The 20,700-nt window shown below is 61.9% G+C and overlaps 1 protein-coding gene across 6 annotated transcripts; it reads left to right on the forward strand.

Moving 5' to 3' along the window:
- Window positions 1-7,974: 7,974 nt before the first annotated feature.
- CAPN10 (calpain 10) lies at window positions 7,975-19,983 on the forward strand. 6 transcript variants are annotated; one of them, XM_064485349.1, is made up of 12 exons: window positions 7,975-8,246; window positions 10,583-10,714; window positions 11,857-12,053; window positions 12,855-13,072; window positions 14,617-14,758; window positions 15,368-15,534; window positions 15,811-16,064; window positions 16,905-17,107; window positions 17,211-17,292; window positions 18,908-19,107; window positions 19,351-19,396; window positions 19,611-19,983. In XM_064485349.1, the coding sequence occupies exons 1-12, from the start codon at window positions 8,121-8,123 to the stop codon at window positions 19,641-19,643; spliced, it is 1,800 nt and encodes a 599-aa protein (XP_064341419.1). In that variant the 5' UTR covers window positions 7,975-8,120; the 3' UTR covers window positions 19,644-19,983. The 6 variants fall into 6 exon arrangements, with proteins under 6 accessions (XP_064341419.1, XP_010998624.2, XP_064341417.1 ...); XM_011000322.3 differs by having other exon boundaries at window positions 17,240-17,495; XM_064485347.1 differs by having other exon boundaries at window positions 17,240-17,495; window positions 18,956-19,107.
- Window positions 19,984-20,700: the final 717 nt, after the last annotated feature.

The following is a 20,700-nucleotide window of genomic DNA, read 5'->3' on the forward strand; positions in this document are numbered from 1 at the left end:
ACTGCAAGCTCTCCCACCAGGATTACATGCTCTGGTCCCAAAGTGACATGTCACCTGACCAACTGGCCAGACCCAGTCCCAGAGCCCACCCTACACAAGGGGCCAGGATGCAGGAGGATGAGGAACGGTTCAGGCAGGGCCGGCCACACTGGCCCTGCCACATCCAGCCCCCAGGTCACCAAATATCCTGCTGACTCTCCTTCCTGCAGTCAAGATCCACCACCCACCCTGGCCGGAAGATGACCTGGTCCCGTCCAGTCACAGTACAGGATCTCGGGTGGCCTCCATGAATGAGGGTCTGTGTGCATCCCTGCTCCAGGACCAGGTGGGGCTCTGCTCAACCCACAGACTTGTGAGCTGGAGGGCCAGACACCTACCCCACAGGGAATGGGGTGGGGCCACAGCAGCAATGTCCCTGCGGAAGGAGGGACACAGGGGTCCCCCAGCGCAGGGTCCTCTGTGGCCCTTGGCGCTGCCCTTGGAAGGGTCCGTCCTCTTCCTGTCTTCTCAGCCTCCTCTCAGCCAAAGCCATTCTCAAGTCTCTAGGCACCAACCTCTCCGTCCCAGGCCCTTGGTTCCTTGGGTAGTTCAACTCAAAAGCACCGTAGTCTCCCCAGCCCTTGACTCCAGCCCCAAAGGCCTGCGGTGCTGCTGAGATGCGCTTCGCTCCCCACCGGCCCGGCGCCGCCCCGCCTGCCGCTCTCCCGACTTTACAAAGCTCAGAAGCAGCCCTCTACCGTCACAGCTAGGGTGGCGCCCATCTCCTTGGCCTGTCCTGGCTCTGACCTGCCCTCGGATGAGCGGGAGGCCTCTCGACCCTGCGAGTCCCTGCGTCTCTGCCTTTCTTGACTCCTCCTTCCAGCTTGCAAACCCGGAATGGCTTTCAGCCTCTCTCCCCGTTGGGTATCTTGCCAGACACAGCCTGTGATAATACGTGCTGCCAGTGTTTCCCAACCTCTTCCCCCAGACCTGCGACTTATTTTGGACATCACTTGCCTCGTGAGTCATACAGTTGAGTTTTACCAAATGTTTCGCCGCTGCGTAACAGCTGCCAGCATTCCAGCTTCCGTGACGGGCCATGGCCAGCCCCGAGCCTCTCCTCGGGCCGACCATGCTCCGGCAGCGAGCGGCCTAAAACACCGACATTTTAAACAACAAAGGGTTATTCTCACTTGTGCCACGTGTCAACTTTCGGCGGGCAGGGTGGGGGCTTCCTGTCACCGTGGTTCTTCAGGGACCCCTGACGGAGGAGAGGAGGTCGCGAACATCCCACGTGCCTTCCCCAGGATAAAGGAGAGCTGAGAAGGGGCTCACACCAGCAATCAGACGTGCCGGGGCCACACACCACTTCTGCTCCCAGCGTTCCCGGGGGCCCCACACGGCCCCTCCTGCCACGTGCACGGAGCTGGGGGTTCACAAATGACCGTGATGACCACCATAAGGTCTGAGGGCAGAATGCTGGGAGACAGCTGCGTTCTGGGGACAGAGAAGGGAGTAGCCAGGCAGGCAGGAGAGCAGTGTCATGGAGCCAAGGGGGTGATGCCCAGAATGGGGATGGAAGTGGCTGTGAGCATCAGATCTGGGGCCAAGGAAGGCGGGGCCGTGAGGAGGGACGCCATGTTGGAGAGCTGAGGGTGAGGAAGGGTGTGAGGAAGGCAGGTTGTGCACGGAGAGCCCCACGCTGCACGGAGCCTCTCTGGAGTCCGGGCCGGGGTGTCCGAGCCCCTCAGGCTGTGTCCTGTGCAGCCCAGACTTGTCCTGGGGGTGCTTCTCTCCCCCGCCGTCCCCCTCTCCTAGGCCAAATGCTTTGGGGGGAACTTCAGATCTAAAGACACGACTCAACCAAGCACCCACCCAGGAGGGCACTGACCACGTGCAAGAGGTCATTGCACTCCCCAGCCCAGACTGGCCCCCGAGGAACAGAGCTGGCAGAGCGATCAAGAGGACTTCACAACCGTAGGATTAACATCACAGCCCCATAATGGGGTGGGGGTGGGGGGGGCGTGAAATAAACCGCCAGACAGGAATAGGCACTGAGACAGCCGGGAGTTAGGAAAAAGAACTGGAGGCCTTGGAAATTTTTTTAAGGGACAATTACTAAAAACGAAAGCTGAGAAGCATGGTCACAAGGAAGACGGGGCTCATGAGCTGGAACATCAGAGGCGCTCCTGGGGTCGGCAGAGGGACGCACGAAGGCAGAGCAGATGGGGGAGGCCACGCCGCAGAGCTCCCTGCGCCCGGGGTCGCGGAGACAGCGCCAGGCAAAGACACACCAACTGATCCTCGCTCTCAGCGCGGCTGGGACCCGGGCCTCCTTTCCTTAGCCACTGCCTCCCGCTCCGCCCCCCAGCATCAGACCTCCGCAGCCAGGCGGAGCCACCCGGGGCCGCCCCGCCCTGGGTGCCTTACCTAAGCCGCACACCCAGCCAGGTGTGTTCCCTAACACAGACTGCCCTTTCACTGACAGGAATCCGATGTCAGCTCTTAAGCTTTGTTTGTTTTCCCACTTTCTCTCTGAATAACCACTGGCCAGGCCTTGGGAGGATGAAGCCCGGAGCAGGGCAATGACCTCTGGTCCCGGCCCAGCGTCTGAGTGGGGCTGACGGCCATGGGCAGGGCACGAAGATCGCCGCCGCCCACCCAGCCAGGCCTGGACAAACCTCCCTTGTTCAAAAACGAATGAGCAAGCAGAGGAAGAGTTTCCACAATCTGAAGTGAATGCGACCCCCACAGGGCAGAGAATACCCCGCGTCACTGGGAGACTGAAGTCGGGGGCGCGGCGGCCTGCGTCCTGCTTGCAACAAAGTCTAACGCCTGATGACTGAGGAACAGCGGGCAGGGGCAGAGCTCCTGTGAGGAACATGCGTTGTTTTGTATAATGAGGCTTAAAAAAAACTTCATCTAAAAGATCAGCCTTCCAAAGAGCCCAGTCCCCTGCGAGCACGCAGTGAACTCGGTCTGCATGATTTCGGAGCGCTGGCTCCGTCCCACTTACAGCCCAGGGTCCCGGGCTGCCACCTCCTCCCTTTGAAGCCCAAGTTCTTTGCTGTGAAACAGGGCAGCGGCGGCACCCACCTCTGGGCTCTGTGAGGGTCATACAAGCTCTGCGTCTCCTCACTTTCAAACAAGTTTGACCCGTTGAGCCCTTAGGGGTGGGACCCGCCTCTCTTCTGTTGGAGAACTGACCTTGGGTTGCAGGAAGGACAGAGATGGCTTTGTTCCAGCCCTGCCTGGCAAGTTACCTTCAGCTGGAGCCTCGAGGCAGGGGCAGGAAAGAGACCCAAGCTTCCAAAACCCACTCCCACTCCGTCCCGCTGTAATCACCCCACGGAGGAGCAGTCCACATTGGTGGCCCTCAATGGCTGTCCCCTGGGCCCAGGCCCACCACAGTCTCGTCTCATCCTCAGACCGCCCTGGGCCCTCTGCAGCACGGGAGCTGTAGTTGGAGACAGGGGCCCAGGGAGCCCCCTGGTTACACCTGTCCAGCGGGGCCAGGTTTCCAGCAGTTCTTGACCAGGTGACTTCAGGGTGTTCCTGGCTCTGGGCCCAGGCTCCTGCTCTCCACGCCTCCTGGCCCCACTGGGGTGGGTTACCTGGGCTCCCACCATCTCTAGACGCTCCCAGGGCAGTTAGCCCTGGGGTGTGCGTGATGGAGGCTGGGTCCGCAGGCCCAGGGCCTTGCCAAGTTGGGGACCTCCCACCTGTCCTGTCCTCTCATGGGGAGAATCCCAACTGAAGGCCTTACTCAGAGGGACAGGCACCCCACTGCCTGCAGGCCCAGGACACTGGCCCTGGGGGCGGGGCATAGGGCCTGCACTGTTTTGTGGGCCTGAAACTGCCTTGGATTCAGACCTGTCAGTATAACCGAGAGCATGTCTAACCCAGGTCCTCCACTCGAGGCGTTTTTCCCAAATCAGGTCCTTCTCCTCCAGTCCCACCAGCTTCCTAACCTGAGGACCCAAGGCCAGTCCTTCCAACTCCACGGGCCTCCCGCTGTCTCACCTGTATCTCTGGCCTGCGGCACCTGCCGTCTCTGACTCACGTGAGGAGTTACCAAGTGCCTTCAAAGGCACTCAGTGTCTTCCTCCACTCCTGGCCCAAATCTGGGCCTCTGAGCCAACTCACTCAGCCCCACCTGAAGGACCTACTTCTGAGCCCGCTGCACTGCGAGCGATGTTGTGAAGCGCAAACGTGCTGTCTGCCCCCTCCTAAAACCTCGCCGCTTTCTCACCGCTGGCCCACCCTGGAGGGTCTTAACACAAGTCTACGAACTCTGATTCGCCTCCCTCCACAGGGGCGGAACGCCCCGCCCCTGCACATGGGCTGGACTTCGTCACTCACTTGCCTAAACAGAAGGCTACAGAAACCAGGGAGCTGAGGTGGGTGTAAACACACTGCAGCTTCCATCTTCCTCTTCGCTTGCATTACCCGCTCTGGGAGGAACCAGCTGCCATGCTGGGAGGACACTCGAGCAGCTCCATGGAGGTCCACGGGACGAGGAGCGGAGCCTCCCTGAGCTTGACCCTCCAGCCCCAGCCGACCTCCAGATGACTTCAGTCCAGGTGACATCTGGACTGTAAATTTCAAGAGACCCTGAGCCAGAACCACCAGAGTCGCTGCCACATTCTTATTTATTTATTTTATTTATTTATTTATTTCAATGGGGTACTGCAGACTGAACCCAGGACCTCGTGTATGCTAAGCATGTGCTCTACCGCTGAGCTGCACCCTCCCCTGCTGCCACATTCTTGACCCACAGAAACTCTGACATAATGCCTGTTGTGTTAAGTCACTAAATTTGGGGGCAATCTGTAACACAATAATAGACAATCAACGCAAGGTCTCCACTCAGTGCTTGTGAAGCTGAAACAAAAGATCCAGCTCAAAATTACTCAAAAGGTAAACCTGCACCTACCATCTCCTGTGACCAGAAGTGACCCTAGGACTGGCCAGCCTGGGGACTCAGGGGCATCACCAGAGATCCAGGTTATTTCTCTTTCTGCTCTGGCTTCTAGGCACACTGGCTTTTGTCCTGTGGCTCGTCCCCCTGTGGTCACAAGCCGGCTGCAGCTGTTTCTGATGCCACATCCTCACACGCCGTTATCCAAAGTCTGCCTGCGAGAGAACACTCCATCCTTGGGCCTTCTGTGGACTGGAGAACTTGCCCAGCAGCCCCCAGAAGACTGCTCCTTGCACCCCACTGCCCAGAGCTGGGGCACACGGCTCTTTCTAAAACTTATGGCTCTGGAGCTGGGGAGAGGTCCAGAAGCCCCATCTGCCAGCAGATGTGCAGAATCAGAACCAGGGTTCCCGGTGAGGCAGGAGCAGCTGTGCAGTGGGGCCCCGTGGAACGTGGCTATCAGCCAAGCCAGGGCTGTGCCCTCTGGCCAGCACACCTCCCCTTCTTCCCCACAAACTACTGCTGCCTGTCCCTTCACCTGGGGCATCCCAGCTCCCCCCGCCCCGACTCCCCGAACTCTGGCTGATTTGTGGGCAGAACACTAGTTTCTAATCTATCCTCGTAAGAATGCAGTGCCCAGTTATTGCCCAATGAACAAACTGGGGAGAGATGTGGGGGTTCAGGAGAGAGAGAGAGAGACCCCTCCTGGCTGGGAAGTTAGGGAACATCCCTTAAAGACCACAGCAGTCACCTAGGCAGAGCACGTGTGAGCAAAGCCATAGAGAGCAGACTCCAGAGGCGACAACCTGGGGGCTTGGGGCACTATGAATTCCACCCATGGGCTTGGGAAAGGAAGAGGTCAGATGCATGTGGTACACAGCCCACCAGCTGGCAGTGTGGTCAGTGGGCAGACTGATCCTGCCTGAGGGCTGGGGGGACATTCATCCTCATCCTCCTGGAACCTTCAAACAGCACTGTGTGCCTGCCTTACAGTGAGGGCCGTGAGGCCAGACTTTAAGTAGCCGCCCATCCCAGGGTCCGCAGTTGTGGAAGCTGTGGTCGTGAACTAGCTGCTTCCAGAGTACTTCCTCGTCTCAACACCCCAGGCTGCTTCCCACTCCTCCTGACACCCACGCACCAGAGGCCCCACTCTGCACAGCACTCAGGGGTGGGCCCCAGAGGGAGAGGCGAATGCACTACTCATTGGCCAGGGGAGCTTCTCTGTACCCAGGGTGGGGGATGGGACCACAGGCAGGGCAAGTGAGGGTAAGGTGGCCCAGGAGGAGCTGTCCCAGGCAGGCCACAGGAGAGCTGCCTTAGTGCTATCTCAGTGTTGGTCACAGACCCATTCCTGCAGATCTGGGCTGCTGCCTACCCAGCACCCACTGTCTCCTGGCCCCTTCTCTGGGCATTGGCCCAGCCCTGGACACTGATATGTCCATAGGAAGCTGCCTGCTCTCCAGAGCTTGCAAGCCTGGGCAAGCAGCCCGGCATAAGTCCCCACTCTAAGTCCAGATCTTGGGCTGGCCCCAGCTCTGCTGCTCACCAACCCTATGAGTTACCTGGGGCAGACCAGTTACCCAACACCCCAGGACAGGGAAGGAATTTCTCTTACTCCTTCAGAACTTCCACATGAGGCAGAAACCAGGCCCTTTCTGATTCTTTTCAGCTACACTGCAGTCTCCAGCCTGCCAAGGAATCAAAACCATCTTCTGGGAGAGTTAGCACCATGTGGGTGCTGAATGGTCCTGAACTAAGCACCCCAAACAGAGATGGCAGAAGATGCAGCCAGTCCCTCTTCTAGAACCTCAGGAGAGATGAGTACCCTAGGCCCTCAAACCAGGGGGGTGGGGCCGGGTGGGGTCAAGACAGCACAACCTCATGTCAGCACCAGCACCTGCTACCCCTGCAGGCCCTGCCCGACCTTTCAGAGGAAGAGACTGCAGCTGTTATAGCAACCCTGGACTCCAGAGCAAGAAGGTCAGGGCACGGTCTCTTAAATCAGGGTGTTTCTCATCAGCAGTAGGACTTTTTGGATTTGACTGCAGAAGGGCTTCGATCTGGTGGCCCTTCATAACTGGAAGGCCAGCTAAAAGCGGCTGGCGGATGCAAAATCTGTGACGCTCTAGTAGGTGGCAGAGAGCTTCCTAGAAGGGTTGAGGACCCTTCTCCTCCACCGTGCGACCCTCTGTGGAGGCTCTGGCCGCAGTGAGGCAGGCTTGGAAGAGCAGTCGGTGAAAAAGGCTCTGACTGGCTGCCGTCCTTCCTTCCCGGGAACGGGGGTGGGGACGGGCAGGTTCCCCACCTGCAGCAAAGGTGAATCGCGGGGCAGATCCCGAATCACTGTCCTCACCAATCCGCAGCACTGAGCGGCCATGAACTACAACCGCAAGTCCAGCGGGTCACTGTCCGGCCCACGAGGACCAGAGAGGCCCGGCCATCCGGGGACCAGGAGGGCGCTCCAGCCTCATCGCCTGCCCCGCTCAGGATCCAGCGTCTGGTCCCAGACGGCCTGGGAAGGCCGTCCCCGGGGCGCTAACATTCCCCAGGACCCCAGCACACAACCACACCAGTAGCAGACGCCACAGCGGCCCGGGCGGCTCAGAGCCCGCCGTGCCAAGCGCCGGCCACCGGAGGCCCGATCAGCAGGCGGCCGGACCGCCGCCCCGCGCCGGAAGAAGCGCGTTCTGGGAGGCGGCGCTGCACGCGGGGACCCGTAGTTCGCGGCCCGACCTCGGCCCAGGCGGCCTCTCCGGTCCCTTCAGCCCCAGTCCAGGTGGCCCCGTCGCCCCGACGCGAGCCGCACGGGCCCGAGGAGAAGACGCCCTCCAGCCTCCCAGGTGTGAATCTCGGCTGGGACAGTTCGCAGCTCCCGGCTCCGCAAGGAGAAGTGCAGCCGGGGCGACGGCGCGGCCTCGCGAGAGCCCAGCCGGGAACCACACCCCCTGGGCTGGGGCTCTGGCTTGGACTTGCTTCCCAACGCTTGAATACGATTGGGCCGCTCCGTCATGTGGCCAGGAGCCCCGCGCCTGATTGGCTGTCGCCTAGGACGGCGGTTACCGGGGCGACGGAGCGGGCGGACACCCCGGCTGGTGGGATCGTGGGTCCCGCGGGGCAGGTGGGACCGCGGCCGGCTCGCTCTCCCTTCGGGGCCGCAAGCCCCCTCGGCTGCGCTCGGCGCCGGGGCGCGGCCCGCAGATGGGAGCCCGGGGCGCCCAAGATGCGGGAGCCGGCCAGGGAGCTCTTCCGGGACGCCGCGTTCCCGGCCTCGGACTCCTCGCTCTTCTCCAGCTTCTCCACGCCGCTGGCCCAGTTCCGGGAGGAAATCACGTGGAGGCGGCCCCAGGTGGGGCGAGGGGCGCGCGGGTCTCGCGCCGGACCTCTCGGGGCTGCCTCCTGCCGGGGTGCGAGCGCGGAGGCCGGGCGGGAGCGGTGGCCGGGGTCGGCCGGGCTGGGCACACAGCGGCTGGCAGGGTCTGCTGCTGCCGCGGCCGCCGCCGTCCTCAGGAGTGCGTCCCGGCTCCCTCTCCAGCGCGCTCGGGGTATGCTGGACCCGAGCTCACGGCCCCACCTGCCAGCGCTCTATTCAGTAGGCGGTTCGAAGTGTTTTCTCAGGCACAGATTGAGCCCCGCCTGCCTCCGCTCTGATGGGCTCCTGGTCTGCGTGGCTCTTCTGCCACAAGCGGTCTTGTTCTGCTGCTTGAGTGCGCTACTCTCCTGCTCTTCCGGAGGGGCCAGACCGAGCCTACAAAGCAAAGCCGTTTTGCTCCCAAACTCCTGTTTTGGACTTTGTGCACTTGCTCTTTCAGATGTAGACGTTTTAAGGTGGCAGTTTAGAGGGATGCTCCTGGCTAGTGCTATGTTGATAATCTTTAGAAATGGTGTATTGGCTGAGTAAGACTGCCCAAGGGGCAGCCCTGCACTCTGAGTGTATATACAGCCTTAGCGGAGACATCTGCGTGGCACCAGCTCTGGAACAAAGCCAGAATCGTTTGGCTCTGGCAACAGTTACTTTCCTTGGGCAACACTGTTTGTTATGGAGGTGGCCAGGGCCAAAGAACCTGATCGGCCATGCCAGTGGAATTTGGGTTAAAAAAAGGGTTTTAGGTGCATTAGGAGGCCATTAGACTGTTTTTAGTGGAAGAGTAGTTCAACTAGATTTGTGTTTTTAACTTTTTTGGTGGAGCTACTGGAGGTGGAACGCAGGACTTAGAGCGTGCTCAGCATGCGCTCCACCACTGAGCTCTACCCTCCCCGCTGGATTTGTTTTAGGAAGTGCCCTCTCACTGCCAGGTGAAATGGATTGTTGGGCAAGAATACAGGTGGCTGTTGCAGTGGTCTTGGCAAAAGACGAAGGGGCTTAGATTAGCGTGACGGCCATTAGGATGGTGCTTTGGAGCAGGTGGATTTGAGAAGTACTTTGAAGAGGGGGTTGATTGGTCTCAGTGACTGACAGGAAGCAGAAGGTGAGGATGAAGGCGAGATCAGGGACGACTTCCAGGTTCCCAGCCTGGGCCCCCGCGTGGACGGTGGTCCTGTGTGACATGCTAGGGAGAACTGGGGGTGGAGGAGGGGTAGGGTGGAAATCTAGGCCTGGGTTTTGGTCTCACATGTTCAAGCAGAGCTGACAGTAGGCAAGTGGATGTGAGAGTTGGGAGCTCAGGAAGATCTGGGCCAGATGCTGGGCATTGGCTCAGTAACAGATGGCTAACTGTCCAGGGTCTGGAAGAGTATTTGAGGAGAAAGCATGGACAGAGAAGAGAGGGCTTGGAAATGAGCCTTGGGGAACCCCAGGTACCTTAACAGGTAGACTTGAGTAGCAGCAGGCAGTTAGGTGGAAGGAGCCAAAAGTACGTGGAATCATGGAAGCCAAGAGGGGACTGCTAGGGGAGGGGCAGCCACTGCTCCAGTGCTGCAAGTGTTGAGAAAGATGAGGACACAGAGATGACATTGAAAAGAAGCAGCTTGAGGGCCATGACTGGCTCAGCAGGCTGGCCTTGCAAGTGACCAAGTGACCGGAAGGGAGGAAGCAGGGATAGCAGCTGCTTCGAGAAGTTTGTCAGTGAAGGGCCAAGAGGGGAACCGTGCCCACGGATGGTCTCAGAGAAGACGAGACATTCTCTCTTGTGCCCTACGCAGGTGGGATTCTGTGTAGAGGTGGGAGAAGAAGGGAGTCATGGGAAGAATTCAGGCACGTAGGGCAGGAGAGGGGGTCAGGTCAGGTAGCTCCTGAGGAAGCGTCGGGTCATGAGGTCACCTGCTCCAAGGGACGTGGGTGCTTTGAGAAAAGGAGGAAGGAGAAGGTGTACACTAGCCTGGCATGTGGATATTGAGCCTCTGAGAGAATTAGTGCAGGGAGCCCACCTGAGACTTGCCGTCATGAGCAAGGTGTCTGGAGGGGAGGGGAAGATTCATCCCGAGTTGGGGGGTTAGCCAATTGAGGAATGTGGACACAGACAGGGACCCCAGAATCTAAGCTGGACAGGGGGCTCTGAAGCAGGAGGGGCAGGTGGATAATGCCTGCAAGAAGCCAGCTGTTTTGCCGCCTCCCCCCACCCAGTTGGACAATGTGGATGACCAGAAAAGCTCCTCCTCAGCTGCCATCACATAGATCCTGTGTTCTTAGTTTTAAAGACTAGCCATCAGGCATGGTGTAATTCTGGACACTTTTTTTTCTTTCAGGAAATCTGTGCCACACCCCGGCTGTTTGCAGATAACCCGCAGGAAGGACAGGTGAAGCAAGGGCTGCTGGGGGACTGCTGGTTCCTGTGCGCCTGCGCCGCCCTGCAGAAGAGCCAGCACCTGCGGGACCAGGTGCCTGCAGCCGCGCGGGTTCCTCCCTGCTCTTTCTCCCTGTCTGCATGCGCAGGAGGGAAGTGGGGACAGCTAACCTGTTGCTCTGCGGGGCTCTGCCGCGACTGCCCAGCATGGTTAGTGGACAGTGAGAGCCGGGCTGTCAGACCGTGGGTCCTCCGGGCTCAGGTGCAGAGACAACCCCCTCCTGCAGGCGTCCAGCTGGGGTGCTTTCTGCCCTGCTCAGCCTTGCGTTCCCATGTAGTCAGCCGTGCAACTGGAATAAAGACAAGAGTGCCAGCCCAGGGAGGGGAAGGGTCAGCTGAGGGATCCCGTGCTCCTGGCAGGGAGTGAGTCTCTGGCTTGTCGGGGTTTTTACAGGGTCTGTATCGGTTGGCAGAAGGTGATGAGAACAGTTCCTGATGCTAGGCAGTAGGGCAGGTAGAGACGGCCTCTCGGACACCCTCCTCAGGGTCGTCACGCTTGGCTGGTGCTGAGAGTCACTGATGAGCTCAGCTTCGTTGACACTGGTGACCGGGTCCCGTGCTAACAAGCGCACTGTGGTGCTGGCTGTCATTCTTGCAGGCCTTGCCGGCCTTGGCCCTTTCTCACAAATTAGGGCGCTAAAACCATTGTCATTGTCTTGCTAAGGGGCAGAGCCAGGACCAAATGAGGCTGCCTGGGCGCAGAGCCCTCCTGCCTCTCCACACGGGGCCGGGATCGCAGACCCAGCAGTGAACGGCAGTGGGCCGGGCGCTGGCAGAGTTCCTGAGGCCCGGGCTCCAGCAGGGAAGGGGGTGGGTGCTGTGCCCCTGGGGACCTGCCACCTCAGCCACTCAGTCAAGAATGGGGTCACTCAGGCCTGCAAAGTCAAGTTTGCTTAGATTCAGGTCAGGTGCTTGTTTGGGACAGTGGGACATACTAGTTGACTTTCAGCTTCAGGAGACACTTGGCTTGCTCAGTGTGGTCCTAGCATGTTTAATTGAAAGGTCTGTTGGTCTTCTGTCCAGCGACTGGGTTTTCCATGAGCACTGGCAGCTGGGCGTGGGGTAGGGTGGAGTCCTTTGCACAGCAGCACGGTCCCGCTCTGGTCTGGGTGCTTGGAAAGCACACTTGATGCCCTTCTCTCACGGCCTCCTTTTGCCTCCCCCCGCACGTGGCAGGTCTTCCCTCCGGGACAGCCGAGCTGGCTCGAGCGGACGTACCGTGGCTCCTTCACCTGTCGAGTTTGGCAGTTTGGACACTGGGTGGAGGTGACCATAGATGACCGTCTGCCTTGTCTTGCAGGGAGACTCTGCTTCTCCCGGTGCCAGAGAGAGGATGTGTTCTGGCTTCCCTTACTGGAGAAGGTCTACGCCAAGTACGCGCGCCAGGGGCCTGGAGGGCCGGGCGGGGTGGGCTCGGGCCCCCGGGAGGCACGTCCGCTCCCCCTGGGCTGCCGCACCCTGGTCAGCACCGAGGGTCTGGCGGCCAGTCCTGGGATGGGGCCAAGCTGTCCAGCAGCAAAACTCTGAGACTTGGCCTGTGGTTTGCCCTCCCCGCTGCCCACTCCTCTCCCTGCCCTCGTTCAGAGTCAGTCGTGAAGTCCAGAGAGAGGGTGTGTGTTTTCTCCTTTCTCTTTCCTTAAACCTGAACAAGAAAAAGGTCTCCACCATTTGTTTGTCACCGCTGAGGACAGGCGGCCTCTCTGCCAGTTGCTGGGGAGGAATGAGGCCACTGAGGTGTCAGTGCTTGTTTGTCGTGGCCCCGAGTGAGACCAGGGCCCTCACCTGAGTCTGAACTGAAGAACTTCTCTCAGGACGCACTTACCGTCCTGCTGAAAGAGGCTGGACTGCTAGGCAGGCCTTCGGGCAGAGAAACTGAAAAAGTGAGGGGCCTGCTGGCAGCATCTGTGTGAGTGAGCCCACCGTCCCACACTGCTGTCCGGGCCGTGGGCTTGGTCGTGGGAACCAGAGGAGTGGGCGGAGGCAGCAGGGTGTACGGGACCCTGTGCGTCACCCACTGGGGGCAAGATTGTGTCTGGATTTGGTGAGGACAAGGTGGGAGTGAAGGGGGAGGAAGGAGAAGCGATTGAAGTAGGTCAGAAGATGGACCGCGGGGGACAGAAGAGGGGCTGGGGGCCCAGGGCCTTCGCCTCACCCGCTCCTGGCTGTCTCCCTAGGGTCCATGGCTCCTATGAGCACCTGTGGGCAGGGCAGGTGGCGGATGCCCTGGTGGACCTAACGGGTGGCCTGGCAGAAAGGTGGAACCTGAAGGACTTGGCGAGAACTAGTGGCCACCAGGACAGGCCCGTGGCCACGGAGTGCCGGACCTGCCGGCAGCTGCTCGGCCTGAAGGACCGCTGTCTGCTAAGCTGCTCGGTGCTCAGCCCCAGAACAGGTGAAGCGGGAGGCCGGTGGTGGTGGGCCTGCGCACCCCCGCCCCTCGCCGCCTCCCGCCAGCACACGAGTGTGCGTTACGGTGGTCCTGTCGGGACTCAGTAGAGAATAGGACCCCTGTCCTTCGGAGCTGGTGTCTGGGGGTTTGACCGTCTCTTCCTGACTGCCCTTCTCCAGAAAAAGTGTCCCTTTTCCCTTGGCCAGGACTTCCCACTGGGGCGAGGCAGGAGCCCATCTCAGGGTCCCTGGGAGGCAGGTCGCGGCACATCTCCGGCCCGGCTGGTGACCTGGCAGAGGGAGCGCTCAGGTCCGCTTAGTAACACGTGTGCTCATCGAGCAGCGTGTGCTGAGGAGAGAAGTCACTCAGACTCGACTGCTTCGGGCTTGAGCGCCCTTTCTCAGTGTTTCTCATAAGCACTCGTGTGCTTTACGTTCTGTGTTTACCCCCTTCCTGCGTTGCTGCGTAGACGTGGCCGGCACCACGTTTCCTGCGTGTCTGCCTGGTTTTCCTCGCTCCCTCCTCGGTGCTGGGGTTTTAAGTTCTTCCCAGCTTTATGCTGTTGGAAGTAACACTGCAGTGAACGTCTTTGGGCAGAACTGTTTTCCTGTTTAAGATTATTTTCATGATCAGGTTTTTGACCAAAGAACATGAACCTGAAGATAAACTGCCACGTGCTGACCGTCACACTGCCTGGCGTGTGCGGGCTGGCACAGCCCTGGTCTGGGTTCCCCGCAGGCAGAGCTCAGGATGGCGTTGGGGAGCACCCTGGGGGTGAGGGGCTGAGGCTCTGACACAGGTGGGGGCTGGCCTGTTTGGCATCAGCTGTCCAGGCAGGGGTAGGGCTAATTCTTGGCACTTCAGGCTCTGGGGGAACCCCTAGGCAGAGATGGAGAAGAGGCAAGGGGCTGGGGACATGGGTGGGACACCCAGAGTGGTGGCTGCGGTGCCTTCCTGAGTAAACCCTTGAAGACATTCCAGGAGTTTCTCGTCTTCTGTCTGGACCGCCACCCCAGCTTCCAGGTGGGGCAGCATCCTCTGCTTGGTGCCTCCACTTCTATACCCGTTTGTCCCAAGGTCTCCGGCCAGGTGGAGCCCTTTTACACTTCTGGGCCCCTGGGCCTCCCGCTGGTTTCGGGTCAATCCCTGATGTCCCCAGTCTCCCTAGCGGGCCTCCCCGAGAGGAGGTTTCTCTTCTCTCTGGCGTCATTGGCCCACCAGTGACAGTGATGGTAGCAGCCTGTGTGAGAACCACCCCCATCCAGCAGGCGAGGACCGAGGCCCACAGAAGGAATAGTTGCCAGGACTGGTGGCAACCAAGCCGGAGTCCAGACCCAGGCCCCTGGCTGTGGCTGTACGCTTGGTCAGGCTCCTCCCACGCGGGCCTGTCCACAACTGGTCAAGAGAGGAGCCCCTGGTGGCCCTTGGAGATCCAGGGGTCTGTGCGGCCATGGCTGGGTGGGCTGGAGCGGCCCGGGCAAGGAGACAGAGCTGTGTGTCTGCTCACCGTGGGGCCTTCCGGGCCATGACGAGCCGTTCCCACCCAGGTTCCGGGGCGCTGGGGTCATTCCACGCTTTCATTGTCTCTGATCTGCGAGAGCTGCGGGGTCGGGCTGGCCAGAGCATCCTGCTGCTGCGGATCCAGAACCCTTGGGGTCGGCGGTGTTGGCAGGGGCCCTGGAGAGAGGGGTGAGTGTGGGCGCTGTGGGTCACCGTGCTGCTGTTGGGAAGGGGCGTGGGGCCCAGGGCAGCCAGGAGCCATACTGACCATGTGTGTGCCTGCTGCCCGTGGCTTGGTCCACAGTCAGAACAGCATTTGGTTGGTCTCCGCGCAGCCCACTGGGCACCTGTTCCTGGGCCCCCATGCTCACAAGGCTGGCCTAGTGCCGGGCACTGGGACTCAGGCCGTGCTGGGGCCTGAGCCTGTCTTGAGGGAACCCAAGGAATGCTGGCTGCCCCGCCGGGCTGCAGGTGACAGGCCTGCAGCAGTGTCCCGGCTCAGCTTTGAGTCCTGGCCTGGGACGGCTCCCCCCGGGGGCCTGGGGCTGGGGGCGGGACCGGGCCGCTCCCTCCCCAGCCGAGGCTCTACCTGGGGTGTGGCAGCTCCACCTGGAGCGACGAGGCCAGCGTGCCCCTCGCACCTACCCGGCCTGGTGAGGGCCCTGGGAGAGGGGAGGGGGCCCGAGGCGGCTGGCAGTCCTGCCGCAGGGCCCCTGTGGTCCCCACTGCCCCGCTCCTCAGCGCCAGCTGCCGGCAGCTCTGGGGCGAGAAGCCCCACTGAAGAGAGGTTCCTTCCAGGGGCGAAGGGTGGAGCCAGGTGGACGCAGCCGACAGGTCCGAGTTGCTGTCCCAGCTCCAGGAAGGGGAGTTCTGGGTGGAGGAGGAGGAGTTCCTGCGGGAGTTTGACGAGGTCACCATCGGCTACCCAGTCACAGAGGCCGGCCACCTGCAGAGCCTCTACTCAGGTGAGGGAGGGCCCTCGTGGGGGCGCAGCGGCCCCGATGGGCTCTGCCTGCTGCAGTCAGAGGGCAGGGCCCGTGCCCTGTCCCCCTGTGGGGGTGCCAGGGCACAGCTCTGGCCCTACTGGCTTCCTTTCAGGGCGGAGAGATGGTTCTTTCCCCTCCCGTCCGGGTGGAGAGGTAGCCGGGTGCGGGGCCCTTGGCGGTGCTGGCTTCCTGGTGCTGTAGGGGGGTGAGGGCGAGACGGCTGTCCCCGCAGCTGACACGTGTGCTCCTGCCCAGGAAAGGCTCTGTGCCACACTCAGGCGCTGCCTGGGGCCTGGGTCAAGGGCCAGTCGGCAGGAGGCTGCCGGAACAACAGTGGCTTCCCCAGCAACCCCAAGTTCTGGCTGCGGGTCTCAGAGCCGAGCGAGGTGTACGTCGCCCTCCTGCAGAGACGCGGGGCGGATGGGGTGGCCCGGGTCCGGGCACCGGTGGGGGGCCCCACGAGCTTCCCCGGCAAGGACTACCAGGCCGTGGGCCTGCACGTCTGGAAGGTAACTGCCCCAGGCCTGGCCCCCGCCCAGTGGGGGGTGGGGACAGGGATGGTCCCAGGAGCCCCACGTCCTCCCCCGAGCTGTCCTCCTACAGACCCAGCTCCAACCTGAGTCCATGGGACTTGCTCCCCGCCTTGCCCACTGGGGGTCTGGCCAAAGGGAGGGGAGCAGAAGTGGCCACTGGCACAGCTGGCAGGGGGCACCCAGCTGTAGGCTTTGGGGTGGGAGGGGCTCTTCAGTGAGCAGAGGTGTCAGGAGGGCTGCTGAGGACCCGCCCGGACGGTCACTTCACCTCCCAGCCTCCCTCAGTCTCCTCCCTACAAAACCTGGTGGTAATGTTCTGGCCTCGTGGGGCTGTCTGAGGATCACCGTGGAGACACCTGTCCTGCTCTCCCCAGGGGATGGGAGGGTGGCTGGCGCAGGACGACGCAGCCTGTTCGCTCACCCAGGCGCTTGGCTTTTAATTTTGTACTTCCTGCTGGGGGCTGACAGCCTGTCCCTGTGGGCGCGTGGCCTACAGCGTGTCCCCTTCAAAGGAAGTCCCTAGCAAGCCTTTCGTCCCACAGTCCCCAGCTTGCATTAGCCACATGCCATTTGGGGCACAACCCTGTCTAGATTTGCCTGTTTGCTCCCAGAGCAGGAGGACTTGCAGGCTCACGTCTGGGACAGAGCCACTGACCCCACGACAGAGCCTGAGTTCATGGGCATTTTCAGCCAACTCCTGAGAGGCTGGGGGAGACCCGCAGGCATGGGTGCTTTGACAAGGACCCCTCTGCTGGGAGCGGGGTGGGGGCCAGGCTCCGGTCTCTGTGGCTTCTGCATGCCGGCCTCCCTCTGCAGGTGGAGAAGCGGCGGGTCAGCCTGCCCAGGGCCCTGTCGGCGCCCCCCGTGGCTGGCACCGTGTGCCATGCGTACGACCGGGAGGTCCACCTCCGCTGTGAGCTCGCCCCGGGCTACTACCTGGCCGTCCCCAGCACCTTCCTGAAGGATGTGCCGGGGCGGTTTCTGCTTCGGGTCTTCTCCAGCGGGAGAGTCTCCCTCAGGTGAGGGGCGGGCAGGGTCTCGGGCTCAGGAGGGGGAGCGGCCCGGGCGGTTTCCGCAGGGTTTATGTGCTCACGCCTGTGATGGGGCCGGATGGTGTGCCAGCCGCCTCCTGTGCTTGTCTCTCCCGGCAGTGCCATCAAGCCGGCGGCCCAGAGCCCTGCCCACCGGGAGGCCCCGCCCGCGGGTGAGTGGGAGACTGTGCGGCTGCGGGGCTCCTGGAGAGTCGGCCGGACAGCGGGGGGCAGCCGCAACTTTGCCTCCTACCCCACCAACCCCTGCTTCCCGCTGTCGGTGCCTGAGGGCACAGGCCCCCGCTGTGTCCGCATCACTCTGCGCCAGCACTGCCAGGACAGCAAGTGCCACCCCATCGGCTTCCACGTCTTCCAGGCAGGCTCCCCATGCTCCTGGGGGTCAGGCGCAGTGCGGCAGGACGGGGAGAGGGTGGGGGGTAGGCCCCTCCAGTTCTGTCCATGTCCTCTGGGCTCAGTGTCTGGGCCAGCTGGGCACAGGCAAGACTCATTTCTAGGTTTTACGGAGTCTGTAGTTCACTGGAGGTCACAGGTCAGCTCAGGCGGCCCCTTGTCCACTTGCCCTGGCTCAAAGCAGCTGTGTCCTGAGCTGTCCCCAGAGCTGTGCCTCCAGCCAGGAGTCCCCACTGGGTGCATGGGGAGCAGTTCTCCAGCAGGAGCCGCTCTGAAGCCACATGAACCCCACCCTCCCCAGGGCCCAAGTCTGGGAGTCTGGAATAAAAGACGGCCTGGGCTCGCGGGAACCAGCAGGAGAGGGAGGGAGGGGAGGCCCGCATTCAGTGAGACAGTCTGGTTGGATGCTGCACCTAGTGAGGGTCTTTAGATTAGAAAGAAAAGACAGAGCTGGGGGCGAGGGGCTCAGAGTGAGGCCGCAGTGGGTCAGCAGTGTGGGGTGGCCTGAATCCTGGACGACAGAAGGGAGGGGTGGCTTCCAGGAACTCCACTGGAAAGTGTGACTTATCTCCAGCCCCGCGTGGGCGTGAGCCAGGGGACCCCGCAGAGGGCGTCCCCAGGGGCCGGGTGGGGCCCGGCTGGTAGGAGGTTGTATGGCGGCTGTGCGAGAGCCAGGGAGTCACAGGTGCCACCCAGAGCGCCTTCTCCGGCCTTGGGCTGCTCTTCCCCTCCCGAATTGTAGGCAGGATGCGCTTAGAACACCTGTAGTAGGAGGAAGGGGAAGAGGTGAATTGTCAGAGGTCAGAGGTCACAGATTCAGATTCCAGGGTGACCGTGTGGCTCCCCTGCTCCTTCTGGGGGCCCCGCTTCAGGACGGGCTGGTGCACCAGCAGGTGCCCTGAGGAGGCATGGCTGGAGGGTGACCCCGAGCTGCGCTGTCACCGGGCCCGCGTGGGGGTGGTCACGCCTAGCCTGGGGTACAGGCAGGGGAGGAGAGGGTTTCCTCTGACTGGGGAGGTTCTGGACCCTTGGGAGGCAGAGCTGCTGTGCCCCCCAACAGCTGAAGGCAGACTCTGGAGCCTCGCTCAACCCCAGCCCGCCCACGGGGCACCCCGAACCTTCAAAAAATCATGGGTGTCAGGGCCAGTGAGGTGACTCCCAGGGCAGGGCTGGGCAGTGGTGACTCTGGTGTCCCCAGGCGTGGGCACTGGTGTTGCGGCCTCAGTGAACGGTGAGCCCAGCTCTGCAGCCTGGCGCGTATGGCGAGACTACACAGGTTGCCCCAGCGTCCCCAGCCCAAGGAGGGAGCGAGGCCCAGGGCTGTGAGGAGGGGAGCGTTCACCACTGGCCCCCAGCCTGAGCCTGTGCCTCCCCCAGGTTCCTGCAGATGGCGGGGGCCTGGGTGCGCCCTCCCTGCTGCTCCAGGAGCCTCTGCTAAGCTGTGTGCCGCACTGCTACACCCAGGAGGTGAGCCGGCTCTGCCACCTGTCTGCAGGGACCTACAGGATTGTGCCCTCCACCTACCTGCCAGACACAGAGGGGGCTTTCACGGTGACCGTGGAGACCAGGATAGACAGGTGGGCTCCGGGTGTGAGTGTGTGTGCGTGTGTCCGGGGGGCTGTGGTCCTTAGCATCTCCCCGGGCTTCTCTCCCCTTCGCCCCCCACACCCCAGCTCTTCCCTGTCCTGGCAGAGCCCAGGGGCCTGTGGGACAAGAGTGGCACCGTCTAGAGAGTGGGTGGGCCTGGAGTGTGGCCACCCTGCCAGATGTGCAAGGGGCGGGGGGACCCAGAGGGATGACCATGGTGTCCTTCCCCACAGGCGCTCCATTCACAGCCAGGAAATGCTGGGGCAGCTTCTCCAGGAGGTACGTGTGGGGCTGTGTGGAGCCCCTCCCAGCAGCCGCCTTGCAGGCTAGACTGTGCCCCGGGGCGCGAGGTGCCCTTGTCTCTCCCCACGAGAGCCCCAGGCAGAGCTTCCCAGGGGTCAAGAAGTGGGGGCTATGGTGACAGCTTCTGGAGGGCAGGAGGGGTGCTGCAGCCCAGGGCAGCACTGCCCAGACCCCGCCATCTCTCCCGCAGGCCTCCTTCATGGCAGTCATGAAGAAGACCTAACGACAACCACGCGTGGTAGCTCTACTGACCAGTGACCTACATGCCAGTGCTGCAGCGGCCGGGCCCGAGCAGGGTGGCAGCGTGAGCTTGGGGTCCTGGTGAAGAGCCCCGTCCTGGAGAGCCGCAGCCCGGGGTCCAGCAGGTGCTGCTGGAAGGGCAAGAAAAGCTCGGGGTGGGCCTGCGTGCCAAGACGCAGAAATTCTCCACGCTGTCTCTCCTTGGCCCCGGAGAGGCCTCACAGCAGACGGAAGTACATTGTGATGGATCTTGTTTAAAATTATTTATTTGAAACATTTTTAGGACACAACTTTATAAATAAACATTAACACTGAGCAGCTTCCATCTGAGTCTGGGTTCAGGTAGCTGGGGGCTGCGTCAGCCCTCGCTGCGGGGGCGGGTGGGGGGCTCCTGCCCGCTGCTCAGACACTGGAGGTGACCAGCTGGCCCGCGTCTCCTCCCGTCTGCACACCCGTCTGCTTCCTGCCACCTGGTCTACCGGCCTGCAGTGCTTGGGCATGGGGGACGCTACCACAGGCACCCAGGGGTCTCGAGCTTCCTTCTGGGAGGTGCTGGGCACAGGCCTTTGCTCTCGATGTGGCAAGGGACTTCTCGCAGGCCTCCGACCCCTGGGCCCCTGAGCCCCTAACCATCTTCTGTGCCGCAGCCCCAGTCTCGGCCCGGTGCAGCTCCTGCCGTCTCTTGCTCCCCCGACCCAGCATCGTGTCGTCATGATTGGGCGTCCTTGCCCCGTGTGACGGCAGAGGTCCTGGGGAAGGCTGCCGGTGTCTGTCCTGCTCCATGCTCCACGCGGGTGAGAGCTGTTCTGACCTCTGACCTAGTCTGTCACGCCCGCACTCCTGTGCCTGAGGCCTGAGTGGTCTGCCCCCCCGGGCTGCCCTCGGTGAGCGGGAGTCGACCTCCAGGAGCCCCTGGTCCTGAGTCAGGTGGAGATGGGATGGGACCATCACCCCGCACCTTCTGAGCCTCGAGGGGGGCCCTCATCTCCACTCGCCCTTGGCCTTCCTGCCTGGTGTCTCTGACCCCAGGGAGCAGGTAC

Source organism: Camelus dromedarius, chromosome 4 (genome assembly GCF_036321535.1).
Source record: "Camelus dromedarius isolate mCamDro1 chromosome 4, mCamDro1.pat, whole genome shotgun sequence".
Lineage (NCBI taxonomy): Eukaryota > Metazoa > Chordata > Mammalia > Artiodactyla > Camelidae > Camelus > Camelus dromedarius.

Bases quoted from the DNA above. Each gene is read 5' to 3' on its own strand.
- CAPN10 (XM_011000322.3), top strand. From the start codon at position 8,121: ATGCGGGAGCCGGCCAGGGAGCTCTTCCGGGACGCCGCGTTCCCGGCC. The intron at 14,759-15,367 runs GTGAGTGTGGGC...GGTTCCTTCCAG, and splicing joins CAGGGGCCCTGGAGAGAGGG to GGGCGAAGGGTGGAGCCAGG. The intron at 17,108-17,239 runs GTGAGGGGCGGG...CTCTCCCGGCAG, and splicing joins AGCGGGAGAGTCTCCCTCAG to TGCCATCAAGCCGGCGGCCC.